The 19846-nt window shown below is 42.0% G+C and overlaps 1 protein-coding gene and 1 non-coding gene across 4 annotated transcripts in view; both read left to right on the top strand.

Annotated features, from left to right (window-relative positions):
- IARS1 (isoleucyl-tRNA synthetase 1) overlaps positions 1–19846 on the top strand; it is a 212228-nt gene that overhangs the window by 22489 nt on the left and 169893 nt on the right. For 2 of the 3 annotated variants that reach the window (XM_077820953.1, XM_077820952.1), the window contains exons 2-6: positions 4145–4247; positions 9518–9644; positions 10323–10479; positions 12384–12503; positions 13900–13982. In XM_077820953.1, the coding sequence (XP_077677079.1) occupies positions 9526–9644; positions 10323–10479; positions 12384–12503; positions 13900–13982 (479 nt within the window). In that variant the 5' untranslated portion in view covers positions 4145–4247; positions 9518–9525. Of the gene's footprint in view, positions 1–4144; positions 4248–9517; positions 9645–10322; positions 10480–12383; positions 12504–13899; positions 13983–15429; positions 15541–19846 lie in introns of those variants that run through there. The other variant, XM_077820954.1, reaches the window with a different exon arrangement.
- LOC144268524 (small nucleolar RNA SNORA84) lies at positions 4305–4439 on the top strand. The gene has a single exon (XR_013346782.1). It is a non-coding gene; the product is annotated as a small nucleolar RNA SNORA84 (small nucleolar RNA).

The raw sequence follows: 19846 nt of genomic DNA, 5'->3' as shown, positions 1-19846 counted from the left end.
CTCAGAAATGTACCATCTCACACTGCTCAAGACCTCTTGAACAATACAAGCTCATTAATTAGTTTGCGTTGTCATCAAAGGATAGTGGACATTGCCCAGCCTTTGTAATCTGAGCAGATCCCCCAAGCACTTAGGACAAACTCACTGTTTACAGTTAAACATCAAAATAAGTTTATTAACTACAGAAAGATAGATTTTAAGTGATTTATAAGTGATAGGCATAGAGGTCGGGGTTGGTTATATAAGAAATAAAAGGTTAAAATTACAGTCTAAGTCCTAAACTTTATCAGACTAAGCAAGATTTGAATCAAGCAGTTTTCCTCACCCTACTGGATGTTGCAGGCTGCTTACAGTTCTTAGTAAACAGGCTGAATTCCCTTTTCAGCCTGGGACCAATCTCCCCAGTTCTTTTTCTTCCCAAAGTTCTTGTTTCCTTCAGAGTAGGTGGGAGAGGAGAGCAGTCAAGTGGTGATGGCATTGCCCCTTCATTTTAAACTCTCTTTGAGGGGCTGGAAAGATCCTTCCTGGTCACGGGGGCTAGGCAGTCCCTATTGTGTTCTCTCAGGGGTCTTTGGGAGGGGCCCACTGGGAGAGTAGATTGTCCTTAATGGGCCATCAACACATAGCAAGCTAGTCCTGATGTAAATCTGTGTTGGGGTTGTTAGTTGCTCCTTTGTTGCCACTAAAACGCTAGCTGTGGATATCTCCTGGACTCTCAGCATATTGCAGTAACAAGCATGTAGCAAAACCTACTATCCTCTGAAGTTATGAATGTTAAACAGATCATGACTTCTCGAATAATACCTCACAAGGCATACTTTACACAGAACATATCATAATTAGGGCTGTCATGCGTAATTAAAAAATTAATTGCTATTAATCGCACTGTTAATAATAGAATACCATTTATTTAAATATTTTTAGATTTTTTTACATTTTCAAATATATTAATTTCAATTACAACACAGAATACAAAGTTTACAGTGCTCACTTTATTCTTTTGATTACTAGTATTTGCACTGTAAAAAACAAAAGAAATAGTATATTTCAATTCACCTAATACAAGTACTGTAGTGCAATCTCTTTATAACAAAAGTTGAACTTACAAATGTAGAATTATGTACAAAAAATAACTGCATTCAAAAATAAAACAGTGTAAAACTTTAGAACCTACAAGTTCACTTGGTCCTACTTCAGCCAATCACTCAGACAAACAAGTTTGGTTACAATTTGCAGGAGACAATGCTTCCCACATTCTGTTTACAGTGTCACCTGAAAGTGAGAACAGGCGTTTGCAGGGCACTGTTGTAGCCAGCAATGCAAAATATTTATGTGCCAGATGTGCTAAAGATTCATATGTCCCTTCATGCTTCAGCCACAATTCCAGAAGACGTGTGTCCGTGCTGATGACGGGTTCTGTTCAATAATGATCCAAAGCAGAGTGGACCGACACATGTTCGTTTTCGTCGTCTGAGTCAGATGCCACCAGGAGAAGGTTGATTTTCTTTTTTGGTGGTTTGGGTTCTATCCACATCATAGTGTTGCTCTTTTAAGACTTTTAAAAGCATGCTCCACACCTTGTCCCTCTTTGGAAGGCACTTCAGATTCTCAAACCTTGGGTCGAGTGCTGTAGCTATCCTTAGAAATCTCACATTGGTACCTTCTTCGTGTTTTGTCAAATCTGCTGTGAAAGTGTTCTTAAAACGAACGTGTGCTGGGTCATCAAAGGAAACTGCTATAACATGAAATACATGGCAGAATGAGGGTAAAACAGAATGGGAGAAATACAATTCTCCCCCAAGGAGTTCAGTCACAAATTTAATGAACACATTATTTTTTTAACAAGCATCATGAGCATGGAAGCATGTCCTCTGGAATGGTGGCCGAAGCATAAGGGATATAAGAATGATTAGCATGTCTGGCACGTAAATACCTTGCAATGCCGGCTACAAAAGTGCCATGCGAACGCCTGTTCTCATTTACAGGTGACACTGCTGCCTTCTTATTTAAAATATCTCCTGTAAATGTAAACAAACTTGTTTGTCTTAGGGATTGACTGAACAAGAAGTAGGACTGAGTGGACTTGTAGGCGCTAAAGTTTTACATTGTTTTGTTTTTGAGGGCAGTTATGTAACAACAACAAAAAAATCTACATTTCTAAGTTACATTTTCATGATTGCACTACAGTACTTGTATGAGTTGAATTGAAAAATACTATTTCTTTTGTTTATCATTTTTACAGTGCAAATATTTGTAATAAAAAATTATATAAAGTGAGCAGTGTACACTTTGTATTCTGTGTTGTGATAGAAATCAATATTTTTGAAAATGTAGAAGAACATCCAAAAATATATAATACATTTCAATTGTTATTCTATTGTTAAACAATACGATTAATTCTGATTGATTTTTTAATTGCAGTTACTTTTTTTTGAGTTAATCATGTGAGTTAACTGTGATTAATTGACAGCCCCAATAATAATCATATAATGGTGAATATGTGGGTACAGGGTGTCCTTTTGAGGTACAGTGTATCAGTATTTGGGGTTCAAATAGTTTCCATCAGCTTGTATCTCCCTCTTGTGTCACGGGAATGAAGTTTTTTCAACAGACTGCTACATGATTTTAGTAAGGCTTTTGACACAGTCCCACATGACGATTCTCATAAGCAAACTAGGTCTGGATGAAATGACTGTAAGGTGGTTGCATAACTGGATGGAAGACCGTACTCGGAGTAGTCATCAGTGGTTTGCTGTCAGATTGTGGGAGGGTGTTGCCTAGTGGGGTCTTGGAGGACTATGTCCTGGGTATAGTACTATTCAATATTTTCATTAATTATTTGAATAATGGAGTGGAGAGTGTGCTTCTAAAATTTGGGGATGAGACCAAACTGGGAGGCATTGCAAGTACTTTGAAGGACTGGATTAGAATTCAAAACAACCTTGACAAATCAGAGAAGTGGTCTGAAATCCACAAGACGAAATTCAATCAAGACAAGTGCCAAGTATTGTGATTAGAAAGGAAAAATGAAAGGGGAATGGAGAATAGCTGAAAATGATCTGGAGGATATAGTGTATCACAAATTGAATATGAGTCAACAATGTGATGCAGTTGTGAAAAAGGCTAATCTCATTATTGTGTATATTAACTTGAGTGTTGTAAGACATGAGAGGTAATTGTCCTGGTCGGCACTGGAGAGGACTCAGCTGGAGTACTGTGTCGAATTCTGGGTGTCACAATTCAGAAATACTGTGGACAAATTGGAGCGAGTCCAGAGGAAAGTGACAAAAATGATTAAAAGCTTTAGAAAAACTGACCTATTTAAGGAAAGGTTTAAAAGAAAAAAAAAGTGGGTATGTTTAGTTTTGAGAAAAGAAGACAGAGGGGTGACCTGATAAGTCAAATTTGTTAAGAGCTGTTACAAAGCATACAGTAATCCAGTTGTCTTTCACGTCTACTAAAGACAGGACAGGAAATAATTAGCTTAATCTTCAGAAAGGTAGTTTTAGATTTAGACATTAGGAAGAACTATAAAGGTAGCTATTTTCTAGAATAAGTTTCCAAGGGTTGTGGTGGCATCCCCCGTCATTGGAGATTTGTAAGAACATGTTGGACAAATGCTCATCGGGGTGGTCTAATTTTATTTGTTCTGTCTCAGATCAGGGTGCTACTTTAATGACCTCCTGAGGTTCCTTCCAGCCTTAGATTTCTGTGATTCGGTGTTTAATTCTTATACCTTGAGCTCCCATGGTGATGTGAGTGCAGTGTCTTGGAGGCTATGAACAGTGCAACCCAGTCAGGATGGGTACTGCAACCTGCTTCTGGGTCATGACACAAAGACCAGAAGTAGTAGAGTCAGAATATTGCATTGTTGTTTTTGTATTATGAATGGTCTGTCTTTAAGGCACTAATTTGTCCTTTATCCCCCGCTCTATCAAAGTACTAGATTTAACATAATAAATTCTGTGCTCTAGTCTTATGTCCAGTTGTAGTTTATCTACTAATGTGGCAGCTTGATATAATTTTTGTGGTAGCAGTTTTTATTGGCTTAACGTCTGTTAGTATTGTTTATGCCACAGCTTCAGGTAACTAAGCATAGTTTTGTAGTATTAAAAGTCAAGTTTTTCTAAATTCTGTCCTGCAGATTGAGAAAACTGACCTGTAATGAGGAGTTACTACATCCCTGATCTTGCCCATTAAATGGTTTTTCGACACAGTTCTGAAAAATTAGACTTCCATCAATTCAGGTAAAATTCCTTTGTACTGTTAAAAATAGAAAGTCTTTGCTATGCATGTGAATGTGTGCCCTGTGGTTACTGGAAACTGTTGTGTTGGTACAGTGCTCCAGTTAGTAGAAATGGGCCAAAAGTAATACTGTGGTTTATGCATGGAGTCTGTGATATCATAGCAGCCTCCATAGCCCGGTTACAGTTACATTTTATTAGTATCTTATGAACAGAAAAGAACTTTTAAAATATTTACTATAGTGAATCATGAGGAATTGATGACTTCATTCAGAGAAGATCACCATGGTAAATACTGAGTAAACTTATGGTTTAGTATGTTTGTATTTGCTGCCAATCAGAGGAAACCATTGTGTTTGATAGAGTGTGTGTAGTGGTTAAGGCAGAAGGCTTTGCATTTGGGAAATATTGGTTTTATTTTCACTTCGGCCACTAAATGGCTGTGTGACCTTGGGGCTGTGAACAAAACATAGATGATCCCTTCCTCCAATAGTGACATGGAGCTAATTAATGTTTGTAAAGCACTCTAACATCCTAGGGTGGAAACTGCTGCAGAAGTGTGAAGTATTGTTATTTATATTAATTAAGTCTTAACATCTAGGCCAGGGGTTCTCACCAGGGCCGTCCCTACCCATACGCAAAGTACGCAGCTGTGTAGGACACCAGAAAATTTGGGGCACCAAATTTGTCAGTGCCCTGTGCAGCTGCGTGCTGCTCCAGCCCCTGCCCCACCTCTACCACATGGCCCCCGCCCCTGATTCGCCCCAACCCTGCCCCCACTCCACCCCTTCCGCAAAGCCCCCGCCCCACTCCACCGCTTCCTGCTCCGCCCCAGCCCTGCCCCTACTCCCCGTCGCCGGTGAGTGCAGGCCCAGCCCTGCTGCAGTCCTCAGGGAAGTACAGCGACCTGGCCCCAGCTGCACCGCCGGTGAGAGCTGGGGGGAGGTTTCTCTTCTCCCCCCCCCCCCCCCAGAGCCTGGGGAGGGGGGGGGCTGCGTAGGGCCCCAGAATAGCTAGGGACGGCCCTGGTTCTCACCACAATTTTTTTTGGTGCCCTCAGAGTGCGGCCACCAACTCTTGCTGGTAGCTGCTCAGACAATTTTTCATAAAATACTTAATTTACTTTAGAAAAAACAAATTTGCACATGTATATGTTCAAATCATAGTAATTTATGTAGGGGGTTTTTTCAGACTCAATAATAAAAATAATGTACAGTTGTCTCTATTCTTTACTGAACCTAAACAGAATAGAAACACAAATAAGGTGCTCTGCATGTTCTTGTCTTTTCTTATTGTTTCTCTCCCTTTTTTTGGCTGCATTTTTTTTAGACTTGCTAGCTACTGTGAAAAGTGATATTTGTATGTTTGTTAATATAATTTTTTCACAGCAGCAGACTTGTTAGCTAGCTGGGAGGCAGTAAAAAGTGATATTAACAAATATTCAAATACCATTTTTCGTAGCAGACTTACTCAGCCCTGGCAAGCTGGGGAACAAATTAAACCTTGGATGGGGAGCTGGGTGGGGAGGCAGCAGTGGAGATGAGAGGGGTGTTGAGCCTAGGGATAGAGTCCTGTGGCCAAGGGATGGAGGCCACCGCTGAGTCGTCAAAGCCCTGAGCCCAAAGCCTCGCGGTCAGAGCCCGTGGCAAGAGCACGCAGCCTGAGCCTGCTGCCCACCACACCAGGGCTGAAGCCAGAAGCCTGAGCCCCACCGCCCTGGGAAGATGGGCAACTCACACCAGCTGTCTGCTCCTCCGGTTGTTTTCAAAGGGGGGCAAGGCCCAACCCCTTCTGGCAGCCCCAGGGGAGGGGCCGCTGCTTTGCTCCTCGCTTCCCCAAATCACCACCCAAGAGGCTGTGGCCGCAAGAAAAGCCCCTGGTGGCCGAATGCAGCCACAGTGGCCACATTTGAGAAATGCTGGTGTAGGGTTATTGCTTGCCTTGTTAGAATACACAAAAGCATTGTCTTGTTCAAGACTCCTTATAATCATCAGCGAGTGGTTTCCTTGATGAGCTATGTACCAGAAGATGACTTTGTGCTATAGCAATAACCAGGGCTAAATTGTGGCATTAAGCCATGTACTGGAGATGGCGCAGAGTCATGCTGTCCCAGGAGACATTTTTCTCTAAGGAGGTACTTCCTGGAGTGCACAGCTACTGCGCCAAGGTTCTGTGGATCTGTCTGTCGGTTGTCAACTGGCTCTACTGGCTGACCTTGTTGAGGGAGTGGACCTGCCTCCTTCATATATCCTTTGCACAGAAAAACACTTTCATCATCTCCAGTTCTGTGGAATCTTTGCACTCTGAGCACAAGGACTCCCTTTATGTGCCATTGGGTGCTTTGCTTCCCTCCAACATTTGCACAGGGGTCAGACACAGTCTGGCCCAAACTTGTGAAAGATAAGTGCCATATCTCCTCCTAAAAGGGCCATGTATTTCTGAGGAAATATGAGGAAAATTGAGGAAAATGAGCCATCCTTACTGTTACAAATGTAGTACAAATCAGGGATTGAAAAATTCACCTGCCGCCTCACTTAGGTGAGCGGTTCTTGGATGTGTTTTGAGAATGATGGGTGTGTGACGGGTTCGATCACAGAGATCCCCTTGGGACTGCCACTTGATGTGCTGAGAGTACCTCTGAGCCCATTTTCCCTGCCAGCTAGAGACTTCAGTACCCTGTCTTGTTGAGCCGGACACACTAGCCTGCTGCAAACACCGACCCAAGTCTGAACCACGTCCCCCAAAGCTGCAGACCTAACTGAAAACAGCTTAGAAAGTGCTCCTGTCTCTAGCACCCAGACACTTGGTTCCCAATGAGATCCAAACCCCAAATAAATCTGTTTTACTCTGTATAAAGCTTATACAGGATAAACTCATAAATTGTCCGCCCTCTATAATCCTGATAGAGCAATATGCACAGCTGTTTGCAGAATGAAACAAAGCATGCAAGTTTAGGCCTAATATATTAAGAAACTGATTACAGATGAAATCTCAGCCCCAGAGATGTTCCAATAAGCTTCTTTCACAGGCTAGACTCCTTCCTAGTCTGGGACCAATCCTTTTCAGACCAACGTTGTAGTCTGTGGCCTGCGTCCAGCAATCGCTCACAATCCCGTAGTTACTGTCCTTTGTTCCAGTGTCTTTCAGGCATTTCTTTGGGGTGGAGAGGCCATCTCTTGAGCCAGCTGAAGACAAAATGGAGGGGTTTCCAGGGCCTTTTATATTCTCTTTTGAGGGCAGAAACCCCTTTGTTCTCCTGTGCAAAGTCACAGCAACAAGGTGGAGTTTGTAGCCACCTGGGCAAGTCACATGTCCATGAATAATTCAGTTTTTTACAGGCCGACACCATTGTTTACATGTTAGTTTGAACGTTCCCAGGAAAGCACAGATGTGGATTGGCATCTCCCAAAGTCCATTGTCAGTTAAGTGTTTCTTGATCGGGCACTTACTGAGAATAGTCCTTTCTCAAGAAGCCGACCAAATGCTTCACTGAGGCTACTTAGAATCAAACACATTGAGATGCAAGTACGTAGCCAATATTCATAACTTCAAATACAAAAATGATACACACAAACAGACAACATAACCAGCAAATTATAACCTTTCCATAGACAGCTCACTTGACCTCCTCTGTACAAGACCTGGGGCAACCATAGGACCATCATCCATAGGCAACAATGATCTTTACGGTCACAGCTCATGTCAATAATGTCACAGGGTGGACAGGCTAAGCTGTCATTTTCTGCAGCATTTAAACTTTCACATTTTAAAAATGAAGCTTCTGGATTTTATGGCTCTGTGTAAAAAAACACAAACAAACAAAAAACCTTTTGATCATGAATTGATGCTGTCTTCCTGAGTAGTGCTTCTGATGCTTCTCAGTGTACTTGACAAGACTGAATACAATTAACAAAGCTCTGTCTTTTCGGTTCTGTGATTCACAAACCTGTGGGCAGCAGTGAAACGGAAGACTCTGACTGTTTCATTTTTGCTGTGGTTTGGGAAACCCAGAGCAGTAGCAGCAGATATTGGAATAGAGACAGATTAAAGCTTCTTCCCTTTTTCACCGATCTCCACAGCCACTTAAGCAGACAGGATTTCTCCTGAATATCACTGTGTCATTGGTACCAGCATGTTCCATCAGCATGGGTTCCACCCCAGCACTCACTACAAATTTATGTAGATGTTTTGTGAAATCTGTATTCAAACCTGAGTATCTCAGTCACATACTCATGTATTTCTAATGGTCAAATCTTCTAGCACTATTGCATCTCCATGTGCTGGAGAAATCTTATTTGTGAATGAGAAATGATTGTCCTTGTAGTGAGTCATTGACTCAGCCAGAATTAGAGTACAGCTTTGGGCTCTGACTTTTACACTGGGCTGTTTTTTAGCTCTTCAGGGAATTGCCAGGAATAAGCAAGAATGGGCTGTTGGCTGAAAACTTTGGCTTGATTTTTTACTGAGAGCAGAGAACTTTGCTTCTGAAAATTAGGCGAACAGGTTGATTAGAACTTGTCAGAGCCATACACCAACTCCCAAAGTGCATAGTGGAGGTTTTACCACCAAATAATGGGGAGCAACAGGAGAAAAGTAATAAACAAGGGCAGGAAAATGTTACTGAACAGCTCTGGTTGCAAAGTCAGATAGAAATTGTTGCTCTCCACTTTTCTTCTTTCTTATCACTGATCTAATTCCCTGTCTCCTTGTCCAGACCCTTCCATCCTCATCCTTCACTACACATCTATTGTACTTCCTTTTACATTACCATGTTAGTTTAAATGCTGATTTGGGATCCAGCTCAGATCTCTATATTTAAAGTGTTAAATTTGAGCTGCTTTTTAATACCTGGGAGAACCACAACCTGACTAGAGGGGGGAAAGCACAATTTCTTATGTTTTTCATGGAAGTGCTCCTTCAAATCTGGAAGAAAATTTGAAAGGGCATTTAGTTTTAAGTAACCAAGGAAACCCAGTGGAAAACCAACAATGAACGTAATCAAGAGTAAATGGAGAACCACTTCCTCATACTATTGTATCACCATGAAATATGAAAATACGTCATAGTGTATTTAGAACAGACTGCTACCTTAGTGATGATTTTGAAACAAGCTGCTAAGCTGTGATCAAGAATCTTACTGTGATATGGTGGAATATACTATGAGATTCTTTTCTAATGGCATAGTGTACTGTATTGAGAAGCTATTTATCCTTGCTTGTTCTGTCTTGAAAATCAAAACTCATTTTCTACATGATATTGTTTGATCCTTATAGGGGAAAGAATGGTTCAGCAAGTTGCAGAAAACATAAATTTTCCTCAGGAGGAAGAGAAGATACTGAATCTCTGGAACACACTTGATTGTTTTCAGGAATGCCTGAAACAGTCAAAAAACAGACCAAGGTAAAAAGCGGCATAAAAGATACAACTGGTATGCATGAAAATAAAGTGCTTATTTACCTGTAGCTCTTCTCCCTTCTGCTTGTCCACTCATACTACAGCTGCTGCCTCCTTTAGAACTCTATCTAAGTCAGCACCACTTTCCATGTTATTACCTTTTCCACACACACACACACTTCCATGTTATTACCTTTTCCACACACACACACACGCACACACACTCTCTCTCTCTCTCTCTCTCTCTATGGATTTTAGCTCCAGTGCTGATATTGTAGAACCTCAGAGATATGAACTGACCAGTCAACCACATACCTCATTTGGAACCGGAAGTACACAATCAGGCAGCAGCAGAGAAAAAAAAATACAGTACTGTTAATTTGTTTTTTGTAATTTACATTTCAGAGAAAGCAGCATTTTTCTTCTGTATAGTAAAGTTTCAAAACTGTATTAAGTCAATGTTCAGTTGTAAACTTTTGAAAGAGCAACCATAATGTTTTGTTCAGTTACAAACATTTCAGAGTTGCAAACAACCTCCATTCCCAAGGTGTTCATAACTATGAGGTTTTACTATACAACTTGCGGAGCCATATAAGTAGGAGCAGCACAAGCACAGAAGAATGGTCTTCCTGTTTTGTGAGGGCTGATTTTGAACTAATACTTACTTTGCCTATTGTTTCACAGGTTTACTTTTTATGATGGCCCTCCATTTGCAACTGGGCTTCCCCACTATGGCCACATTCTTGCAGGAACCATTAAAGATGTAGTAACCAGATTTGCTCACCAGAGTGGCTTTTATGTAGACAGAAGATTTGGATGGGATTGTCATGGTTTACCCGTGGTACGTGCAATAAGTGATCCTGCAGATATTTCTGATACCTTGATCTTTGCATATGGTTACCTGTGCATCTGAATAATTTGTTACTTCCTCTTCCCTGCCCTCCTCTGTTACTCCCCACCCCCCCCCCCCGAATTCCTCTAAAACAGCGGTCCCCAAACTTTTGAGGGTCTTGCAGCCCTCCCCCACCCCTGCCTCTCTGGAGCTGGGCCTGGGAGCGGGGCCATGGCTGCGGGGTGGGGAAACGTGGATAGGGATAAGGGGGTTGCAGCTGGGGGAGGACCTGGGGCTGGGAGCTAGGCCACAGCCAGGAGCAGGGGTGGGAGCAGAGCTGCAGCTGGGTTGCGGTGAGGGCCAGCAGCCAAGCCTACAGACAGGTGCGGCTCCACTCCCAGCCTTTTCCCCAGCCTCATCCAGGGCGAGGAGCAGAGCCATTTGGCCGAGGCTGGACATGGGGCCAGGTGCACGCTGCGCTGGGAGCCAGGGATGTGGCTGGGACTGGGACCGGAGCAGAGGAGGGGGTGGTGAGGGGTTGGATGGCGCTCCCTCCCTGCCCCCATGGGGCTGGTCTGGGCCCTACCATCCTCCCCACACGGTCCTCCATGCCACCTTGGACAGGTTGAATCACAGAAACCCCCTTGGGGCTGCCAACTGATGTGCCAAGACTACTACTGCCCCTGCTTTCGGACTCCGGAATTCTGCCTGGCTGTGCCAGACATGCTTGCCGGCCACAAACGCAGACCCAGGTCTGAACCATGTCCCACAAACTGCAAGCTTAACTGAAAGCAGCTTAAGAGACGTTCCTGTCTTTAAACACTCAGATGCCCAACTCCCAATGGGGTCCAAACCCCAAATAAATCCATTTTACCCCGTATAAGCTTTAAGCTTATGTATAAACTTCTATGGATAAACTCATAAATTGTTCGCCCTCTATAACACTGAGAGAGAGATATGCACAGCTGTATTAATACCGGGGAGGGGGGGAGGAGAAACAGCTGTGCATATCTCTCTGTCAGTGTAATAGAGGGCAAACAATTTATTAGTTTACCCTGTATAAGCTTTATACAAGGTAAAATGGATTTATTTGGGGTTTGGACCCCATTGGGAACTGAGTGGGAGCTAGAGACAAGAGCACTTTCTAAGCTGTTTTCAGTTAAGTCTGCAGCTTTGGGGGACGTGGTTCAGACCTGGGTCGATGTTTGCAGCAGGCTAACGTGTCTGGCTCAACAAGACAGGGTACTGAAGTCCATAGCTGGCAGCGAAAGCAGGGGCAGAAGAAGTCTTGGCACACCAGTTGGCAGCCCCAAGGGGGTTTCTGTGATCCAACTTGTCACACCACCCCTTTGGGTTCTATCATCTCCTTTGTACATGGAGTACCTTTACATGGTATGTATTTTTTGTTTGGCCCCTGCATCCCAAATTTGATCCTGGGAAACGGAATGAGTAATGCCTGGTAATAACTTTAGTGGACTAGCATGTCATTTAGAAATTTTGGAATGTTCCAAAGCAAATGATTCAATAAACTGTAAATTTTGCTGTGCAAAGTACAAGTAGCTATGCAAACCTATTGTTAGTAGTTACCATGCAAAGGATGACTGTTTATTGATTTACTTTGTTTATGACAGCCCTTATTTCTGAAGGATAGACTCATCCATTACTGGTGTTATTGTGTATGTGAGTGCAGGTAATGGTTGTGGGAGGAGAAAACCCTGTACCTGCAAAATAGGAGCTCAAATGTACATGCTTTTTTGCATGACAAACTTGCACATTCAGATTTGAATCTGGGGCTTTGGATGTATTTGTATAGCCATAGGGCCGGGACAAAAATTTAATGAACTGGAAAATCCTGAGGGTTTCGCACTGCAATATATATTGACTTTTTTTCCCCCTCCCCTCCTCCTCTCCAGGAGTATGAAATTGACAAAACACTAGGAATCAAAGGGCCAGAGGATGTGGCCAAAATGGGTATTGCAGAATATAACAATCAGTGCAGGGGGATTGTGATGAGATACTCTACAGAATGGAGGGTAAGTAGAATGTCAGTATTAACTCTGCCTGTGTGTCTAAAATTGTGTGCAATTCTTATAGAATTCAGTAGGACATGGTGGAACTACTTTTGCTGCACCTGAGGAAAAACAGAGCAGAGCTAACAGTGTTGACTGATGACCGCAGCAGTCCCGACACTGTCTTCTGTATGTCACAGTACTGAGATAAAGTACTTAAGCTGCCAGAGTCCCTACTCCCCAGGCGGTGGGTCCTGGCATCTGCATTTCAGAACAAGTCAAAGAATTGAGGCAAGGGGTTGTGAAATTGCATGGCATTGTCTTGATGACGCACTGTTAAATCGCGATGTCCGGATGTCACTGTGTGGTGACATCAGAGGGAATTCAGAGAGAGCAAAATCTCAAATTGAGATCCACTGTTTCAATGTGAATAAAAGTTAAATCTGAAAAGGACTAAGATTTTAACTTCAATAAAACATTGACCAAGAACATTGGGCGTACATCACAAATTTTGGTCAGTTTGTACCCACAAAACTTGTCAGCATTTTTTGTGCATGTGGCTTGCTTGTGATGGTGAATCTTTGTAGATGTGCATCTACTTGATTGCAGGAATAAATGTAGTTTGACTCTTACTGTACCAACATATATCAATATCAGGAAAGGTCTAGCCTGTTTTTGGTCATGTTGCAAAGATGGCACATCACACAGTTACCCACCCAACGAAAGGATATCGCAAAGTGAAGCATAATGTTCATGTAACTTACTCATTAATTGACTTATGTGCTCTATGTGAGTAGATGTGAAGCAAAGACTTGTCAGAGTCCTTGTGACTTCAGCAATGTGGCTTCCTAGTATAGAGAGGCCAGAGAAGGCAGCTGGTCCTGACATAATTTTGTACAGTGTTTACACAATGGCTTTTCCAGCTCTGATTTAGATAAATGTTCAGAGCTCTCAGACTAAGTAACCCTGTAGAAATGGAGAGAACTGTGAAGCTCTGTTCTTCTCCCCATTTTGACTATCGCCATAGCAAATGTGGTTATGATCAAGAACATAACTAGTGCAGCCAAAACCAAGTTTCTGGTGAATCATTTGGCTGTATGCTGAGCAAAGATCTGCCTCACCAGCTACAATACTCTCTCAATCTCTAAGTTTAGTTGCAGTGAGTAGATGCTTCTGTATTGCATGGCTTTGGATTTAAGGAAAGGCCTGTATCCATGACCTTTTCTTGGCATACTCCATGCTAGATAAAATGCTCTACCCTGAACCATTGTCAGGCTTGACTGTTTTGTGGGCTTGGTTCACTGATAGGGGTAGAACATGCTGCTTTTTCAACAAGCTATTACAAAGAGATAAATCTGGGAAATGTACCATGATCTTTGTTTTAAGCTGCCTTTCAAGCTGTATGTTCATATTTTAACAGATTAGCATTACCAGGCTAGGACGCTGGATTGACTTTGACAAGGACTATAAAACTCTATATCCTGAGTTCATGGAGACTGTCTGGTAAGTAGTTTTAGCATGTTGTTGATGCCATTAGAAATTATCTCTTTAAAATGCTCTGGTTATTATAACTGTACAGTGAGATGTGATTTTTCCCTCCCCCCTCTCCCCCAAGGAACATGTTTCCTACATTTCTCAAGAGGTTTTCTTTTACACTACTGAATCAGGAGTATGGAAAATGGGTCAGTTTAAGCATCTCACCTATTATTTCTCTTGGAGCTTATTTCCAGGTACAATGTGAAAATGTGTTAGGCAAGAGACTTAATGATCTGCCTGCTCTTTGTTGACTTGAATAGAGTTTTCGAAAGAAAAGTATAAAGTGGACATTAATAGAAGAAGTGGTCATTGCTAGTCTGGCCCTGAAGTCTCATACCTGATCTACTCCATTCAAACTTAAAAAAACAGGAGTACTTGTGGCATCTTAGAGACTAACAAATTTATTAGAGCATAAGTACTCCTGGTTTTTTTTGCAGATACAGACTAACACGGCTGCTACTCTGAAACCATTCAAACTTTGTAGGTCTGCAGAATGGCCTTGAAGATTTTCTGTTGTCTCTTTAACAAGCAAGGGTATCTAGCCCAGAAAAAAATTCCCTTGATGTTTCCAAGAGGACAAACAATTCAAACTCTAGATAGCTGTAGCCGAAACCCTTTTGTTAGGTTGAATTCAGATGCTGGGAATCTAGTGCTTTTTCAGTTTTTTCTTTGTGACTCTGGCGTTTGGCAGCTTCTTGTGACTTCCCTAGAAAATCACTAGGATGGCTCATCAGCCCTCTGGTGGAATGCCAAGGGTAGTTACTAGATTTCCAAAGGAGAGAAAAAAGATATTACTTCACCTGCTTTGTGTCTCTAAGGAGAGAGATCCTGCATGGCTGACGATTCCCAAATTCAGCTAACACTGTGGACAACATCATAATGGTCTTCAGGTGTTAAACTCACAAGTAGAATTATAGCTAAATTTAGTTCAGTGTTAAATTTATGTCTGAGGCTCATTATGAATGATGTAGTTTTTTAGTTGATGTGAACTCCCCCTATCCTTCAGGTCTTAAATTTCTCATGGGTTGTTTTTATAGAATTTTTCTGTTCTCTCGTAATGTTTTCTCTTGCATGAAAAAGTAAACATATTTAGTGTCAAATTAAATGGGTAAAATGAATTGCAGATTACTAATTTCTGCTATGACTTTAAGATTGAACCACAGCTAATCCTCTTGAGGTGCTCTGACCTGTCCGTGGGAAGAAAATATGACTCCTATGCTCGACAGGACGAGATGCCAGTATATTAATAATGGTAATGCACTGTCTCACTGTCCAAAGTCCTTCAGTTAAAATACACAAAGGATTTCTTAATTTTTCTACCTATTTCAGTGACACTTCTCTTCCAGCTGTTCCCAAGACACAAGATGCTGGAGACTGATCAAACAGCATTTCTAACAGTTACCCATGGTGTGATTAATTGATTGGCGATCTCTTGATTCGAGGATGATCTCTACCATGGATTTACATATGGGTCCTGAGATGACTCAGGAGTCTGATCCTGGAACCACAGATCTGCCCGCAGTAGGTACAGACATTTTGTGGCTGGCCAGTGACCTGTTGAGAGAAAGTTATTTCTTTTTCCTTCCTCCTCTCTCTCTTTTCAGCTTTGAGGGCAAGGCGCTTCTCCTCGAAGCGGGCCACTGGAGGATATGGAGCCATTGGGATAGGTTGGTGACTTGCACTTCCCAGCTTGTGATGTCCAAATCAGTTTTCTTAAAATATGCTTTTAGTGTGTCTTTGTAGTGTTTCCTGTGACCACCACGGGATCTCTGACCATGGGTGAGCTGAGAGTAAAGGACTTGTTTTGGGAGGTGAGAGTCTGGCATCTGCACACAATGTCCAGCCCAGCGAAGTTGGTGCATGAGGATCATTGCTTCAATGCTGGTGACATTGGCTTTAGCGAGAATGCTGGTGTTAATGCGGTGTTCTTGCCACTTGACGTGAAGGATCTTCTGGAGGCATTGTTGGTGATACCTTTCCAGACTCTTGAGGTGCTGTTGATAGGTCACCCGGGTTTCGCATCCATAGAGGAGTGTTGGAATACAGTTTTCTTATAGACCTGGATCTTGGTGTCCTGCTGCAGGTCATGGTCTGTGAAAACGCCTTGGAGCAATTTCCCAAAGGAAGCAGTTTCGCACTGGATCCTGTGCTGGATCTCACTGTCAATTTTTGCATTTTGAGAAAGTTGGCTACTGAGGTAGCAAAAGTGCTCAACTGTCTCCAAAATCTATCTGTCTGATGGTGATTTGTGGTGGGTCATGTACAAGGCCTGCAGCAGGTTGATAGAGCACTTTAGTCTTCTCAATATTGAGTGAGAGTCCTCTCCTTTGGTAAGCTTGTGCAAGAAAATCCAGTATGGACTGAAGGTCATTCTCAGTGTGTGTGAGGATGACGCAATCATCAGCATACTGAAAGTCAGTAATGGACGCCCTGAAGACTTTGAGCGGCGATGTCGAAGATTAAAGAGTCGTCCATCCATTCTATATTGAATGTCAACTGCACTGGGGAGATGATCTTTAACGAGGACCAAAATGACTGCTAAATAGATGGAAAACAGTGTTCAGGCAACAATGCATCCTTGCTTAACCCCAGTTTTGATGATGAAAGGTTCCATCTCAAGGGCATTACAGAGAACTGTGACAGTCATATGATCATGGAGAAGCCTTAGGACATTGATAAATTTTGGAGGACAGCCAAATCTGGCCAGCACCTTCTACAGGGCTTCACCAAGATTTTTCCTGGATTTGGTGGGCAACGAAGATGATGTCAGTTGTCCCGCGGGATGATCTAAAACCACACTGAGATTCTGGCAATATTTCCTTAGCAAGGGGAAGTAATCGGTTTAAGAGGATACAGGCAAGAATTTTCCCAGCTGTAGATGGAAGGGCAATGCCTTGATAGTTTCCACACTCCGACTTATCTCCTTTCTTAAAGATTTTAACAATGTTAGCGTTTCTGAAGTCTTTTGGAATCTTCTCATTATACCAGATATGAAGAAAAAGCTTGGAGCTTCCCTATCAGTTCTTCAGCTCCAAACTTGGAGTCTTTAGCTGTTATGCCATCTGGCCTTGCTGCCTTGTACTTAGTTTGCATAATGACTCGTGTTACTTCTTCAGGGGAGGGAGGGTCTGTAGGAGATTCTCTTTTATGTTGTTGAGGTATAGATTTGATAGTGGCATCAGGGACAGTTGACTCGTGGTTCAGGAGTAGCTCAGAATGCTCCTTCCATCTGGCTTTGATGGCTTCGTTGTCATTAAAATACATTGACCCGTCTTGGCTTGGAGTGGTGTGGGTCCATGGGAGCATGGGCCGTAAATGGCCCTTATTGCCTGAAAGATACTCCTCATGTCATGTTTATCAGCATAAAGCTCAATCTCCTTGGCATTTTCTTGCCACCATTTATTTTTGATGCCACAGATTTTCCTTCGGGCTTCAGCCTTGAATTGCTTGTATGACTCTCTTCTGCTGGTGTGATATGTCATTTTTGCCACATGCAATGAGCTTTTCTTTTCTGGTCAAGCAGGCACTGAATCTCAGCATTGTTCTCATCAAACCACTCTTGGTTATGGCGGGTGACGTAACCAATGGACTCAGCACATGCTGAGAGAATGGCAGTCTTTAATCCCTTCTAGAGATTTTTATTATTATCATCAGCTGTAGTCATAGGGGCACATTTCTTCTGAGCTACATTAAATAGAAGCATAGATCCTGTTTTCTGCGAAATTAGTCTTTAGGGATGCAAGCCTTCTTTTAAAAAAAAACCCAAAAAACTAACTCCCCCAAAAACAAAAAAACCCAAACATTCTCCCCCCTCCCCAAAAGAACCCAAAACATTTAAGATTGAATATCCTTTAGAAGGAAATTGGGGTGAGTCCCCAAACTGATTTTCATTTGCAAACCAGGCAGGATTTTGTGTCCAGATCTGCATGAGTGAAAGGCTAGTGTGTCAACCATTGCACCAGCTAATGTCCCAGTACATACCATCTTTATATAAAGGCCCTTAATGAAAATATCTGTTCTGCGCTTGACAAAGTTTTGTGTTTGTATTGGCATTTCATGCTTGGTGGTTGTGGTGGCGGCGGCAGATGACTTTTTTAAAGGTGAAACAGGCATTTCCAGTTGGGTGACTTTTACCTTTGAACAGAACTTCATCTTTTTTAATATTAAAGACTGAAACACTTTGGCAGAATCTTTAAAGGAGTCCTAGGTGTTACTGTTCAGTAGTATTACTTAAATATTAGTTTTGTGCTATAAAAGAGAGTTCTGTGAGGGTTTCTGATGAGAAGGTACAGTCAGACCTCCAAGTCTTAAAAATCCTTTTATTCATACTTGTGTGGAATTTTTAGGTTTGTTTCTCTCAGTGCAGGGTTGATTCAGGAGGTAACTGTATTTATAGCCCAAAATAGTGTTGAGAGCACACCATCTCGAGTTATTGAAACAAGTGCTGGCATACAGCATACTTTATCTTCTGACCCAAAAAGAGCTGCATTGAGTCAAAGTGAAAACAATTGGTATCCCCATGCATTTTACTGACCTGAGACTGGCCTGCAGGAAGTGTCTCAAAGACATATACATGCCAATGAAAGACCGTAAGGATTTTTAACACAACTATTGGTGTACCTTTCCAGATGGTCCTGTGGTCAGTTGAGTCCTGGATCTTAAACAGAAATTTCTCTGGTCAATGGGTAAAGGTCTGAAATAAAGTTGAGTTAAGGAAATAGTACTCCGCTCATAGCTGAAATATTTAATGTCATGCTGAGAAGCATTAACAGAAAAAATAACTTAATTGTTTCACTTTTTATAACAATCAAATATCTAAATGCTTGCTAGGAAGACGTAATGTGCCATTTTCTATTCTCCACTGGTTTATAAGACTGGAGGCAGTATGAAAATTAGAAATAGAGAAATACCCCAATATACTTTTTTGACACCACCCTATTTATCAGTAAGGATTTCAAGTGTGTTTGTGGCTCTTATATTAGAGTCTTTTTTTGGATTCCAACATGTCCTGATCTCTTCTTAAATACCAGAAGGAGGATATATTTTGGGGCCTGTTGACCTTGAATGTTTCTCAGTGTTTATGTGGATCGGCGCTTGTTTCAAATAGTTTAATAGCACCATCTAGTGTCTAATTCTGAAAGCTTCAGTCCTGAATATGGCTGAATTTAAAAACATAGTGTATGGCCTTGTCTGCATGAGCACTTAGTTTGTGGTAAGCTGGGTTGTAAATCTAGCTTGCTCCACACTAAATGACTGTGTGGACCCTGATGCTGCACTCTAAAAGACTTTTTTTTAAAAAAAAAAAAGTCCTAGTCATCTTAAGTTGTTTTTTCTGTGGCTAATGACAGTACTGGACTCCTTGTCTAAGCCTTATTTTTTAACTCTGTTTAATAGGTAAGTTCTCGTTGCCTTAAAAAAAACTACAAAAAATACCCCGCGTGGCTACAATGTTGGCTTGCGATAATTTTGAGAGTCTTGTTTCCTGAACTACCTTGAATAGTGGAAGGGATTGCTTTCCCTTTCATGGAAGCAAAGAATTCTAGATGGTTTCAGATCTCTGACTTCTGATCAAGAATAGGCAAGATGCTAAACTTGCAACCAGACAGATCCCCAAAGCAATGGGCTTGAGAATAACTCCACAAGGACCTTGTAGATATTAGACTCCCTGTAGAGTGGTCCACTGAGCTACTTCCCTGTCATGTGGGTTGAAAGTGTGTATGCTAGACAACTTCTTTGCATCTGGGAGGTATGTTGAAGAATGTACTGCATGGTAGGTCAGCTAGCTGGTTGTATGAGAATTGGGGAAATCTTTTCTTTCAGGATAACAGGCT

The sequence above is a fragment of the Eretmochelys imbricata genome, chromosome 7 (assembly GCF_965152235.1).
Source record: "Eretmochelys imbricata isolate rEreImb1 chromosome 7, rEreImb1.hap1, whole genome shotgun sequence".
Classification (NCBI taxonomy): domain Eukaryota; kingdom Metazoa; phylum Chordata; order Testudines; family Cheloniidae; genus Eretmochelys; species Eretmochelys imbricata.
This window is presented reverse-complemented; position numbering and strand designations above follow the sequence as displayed.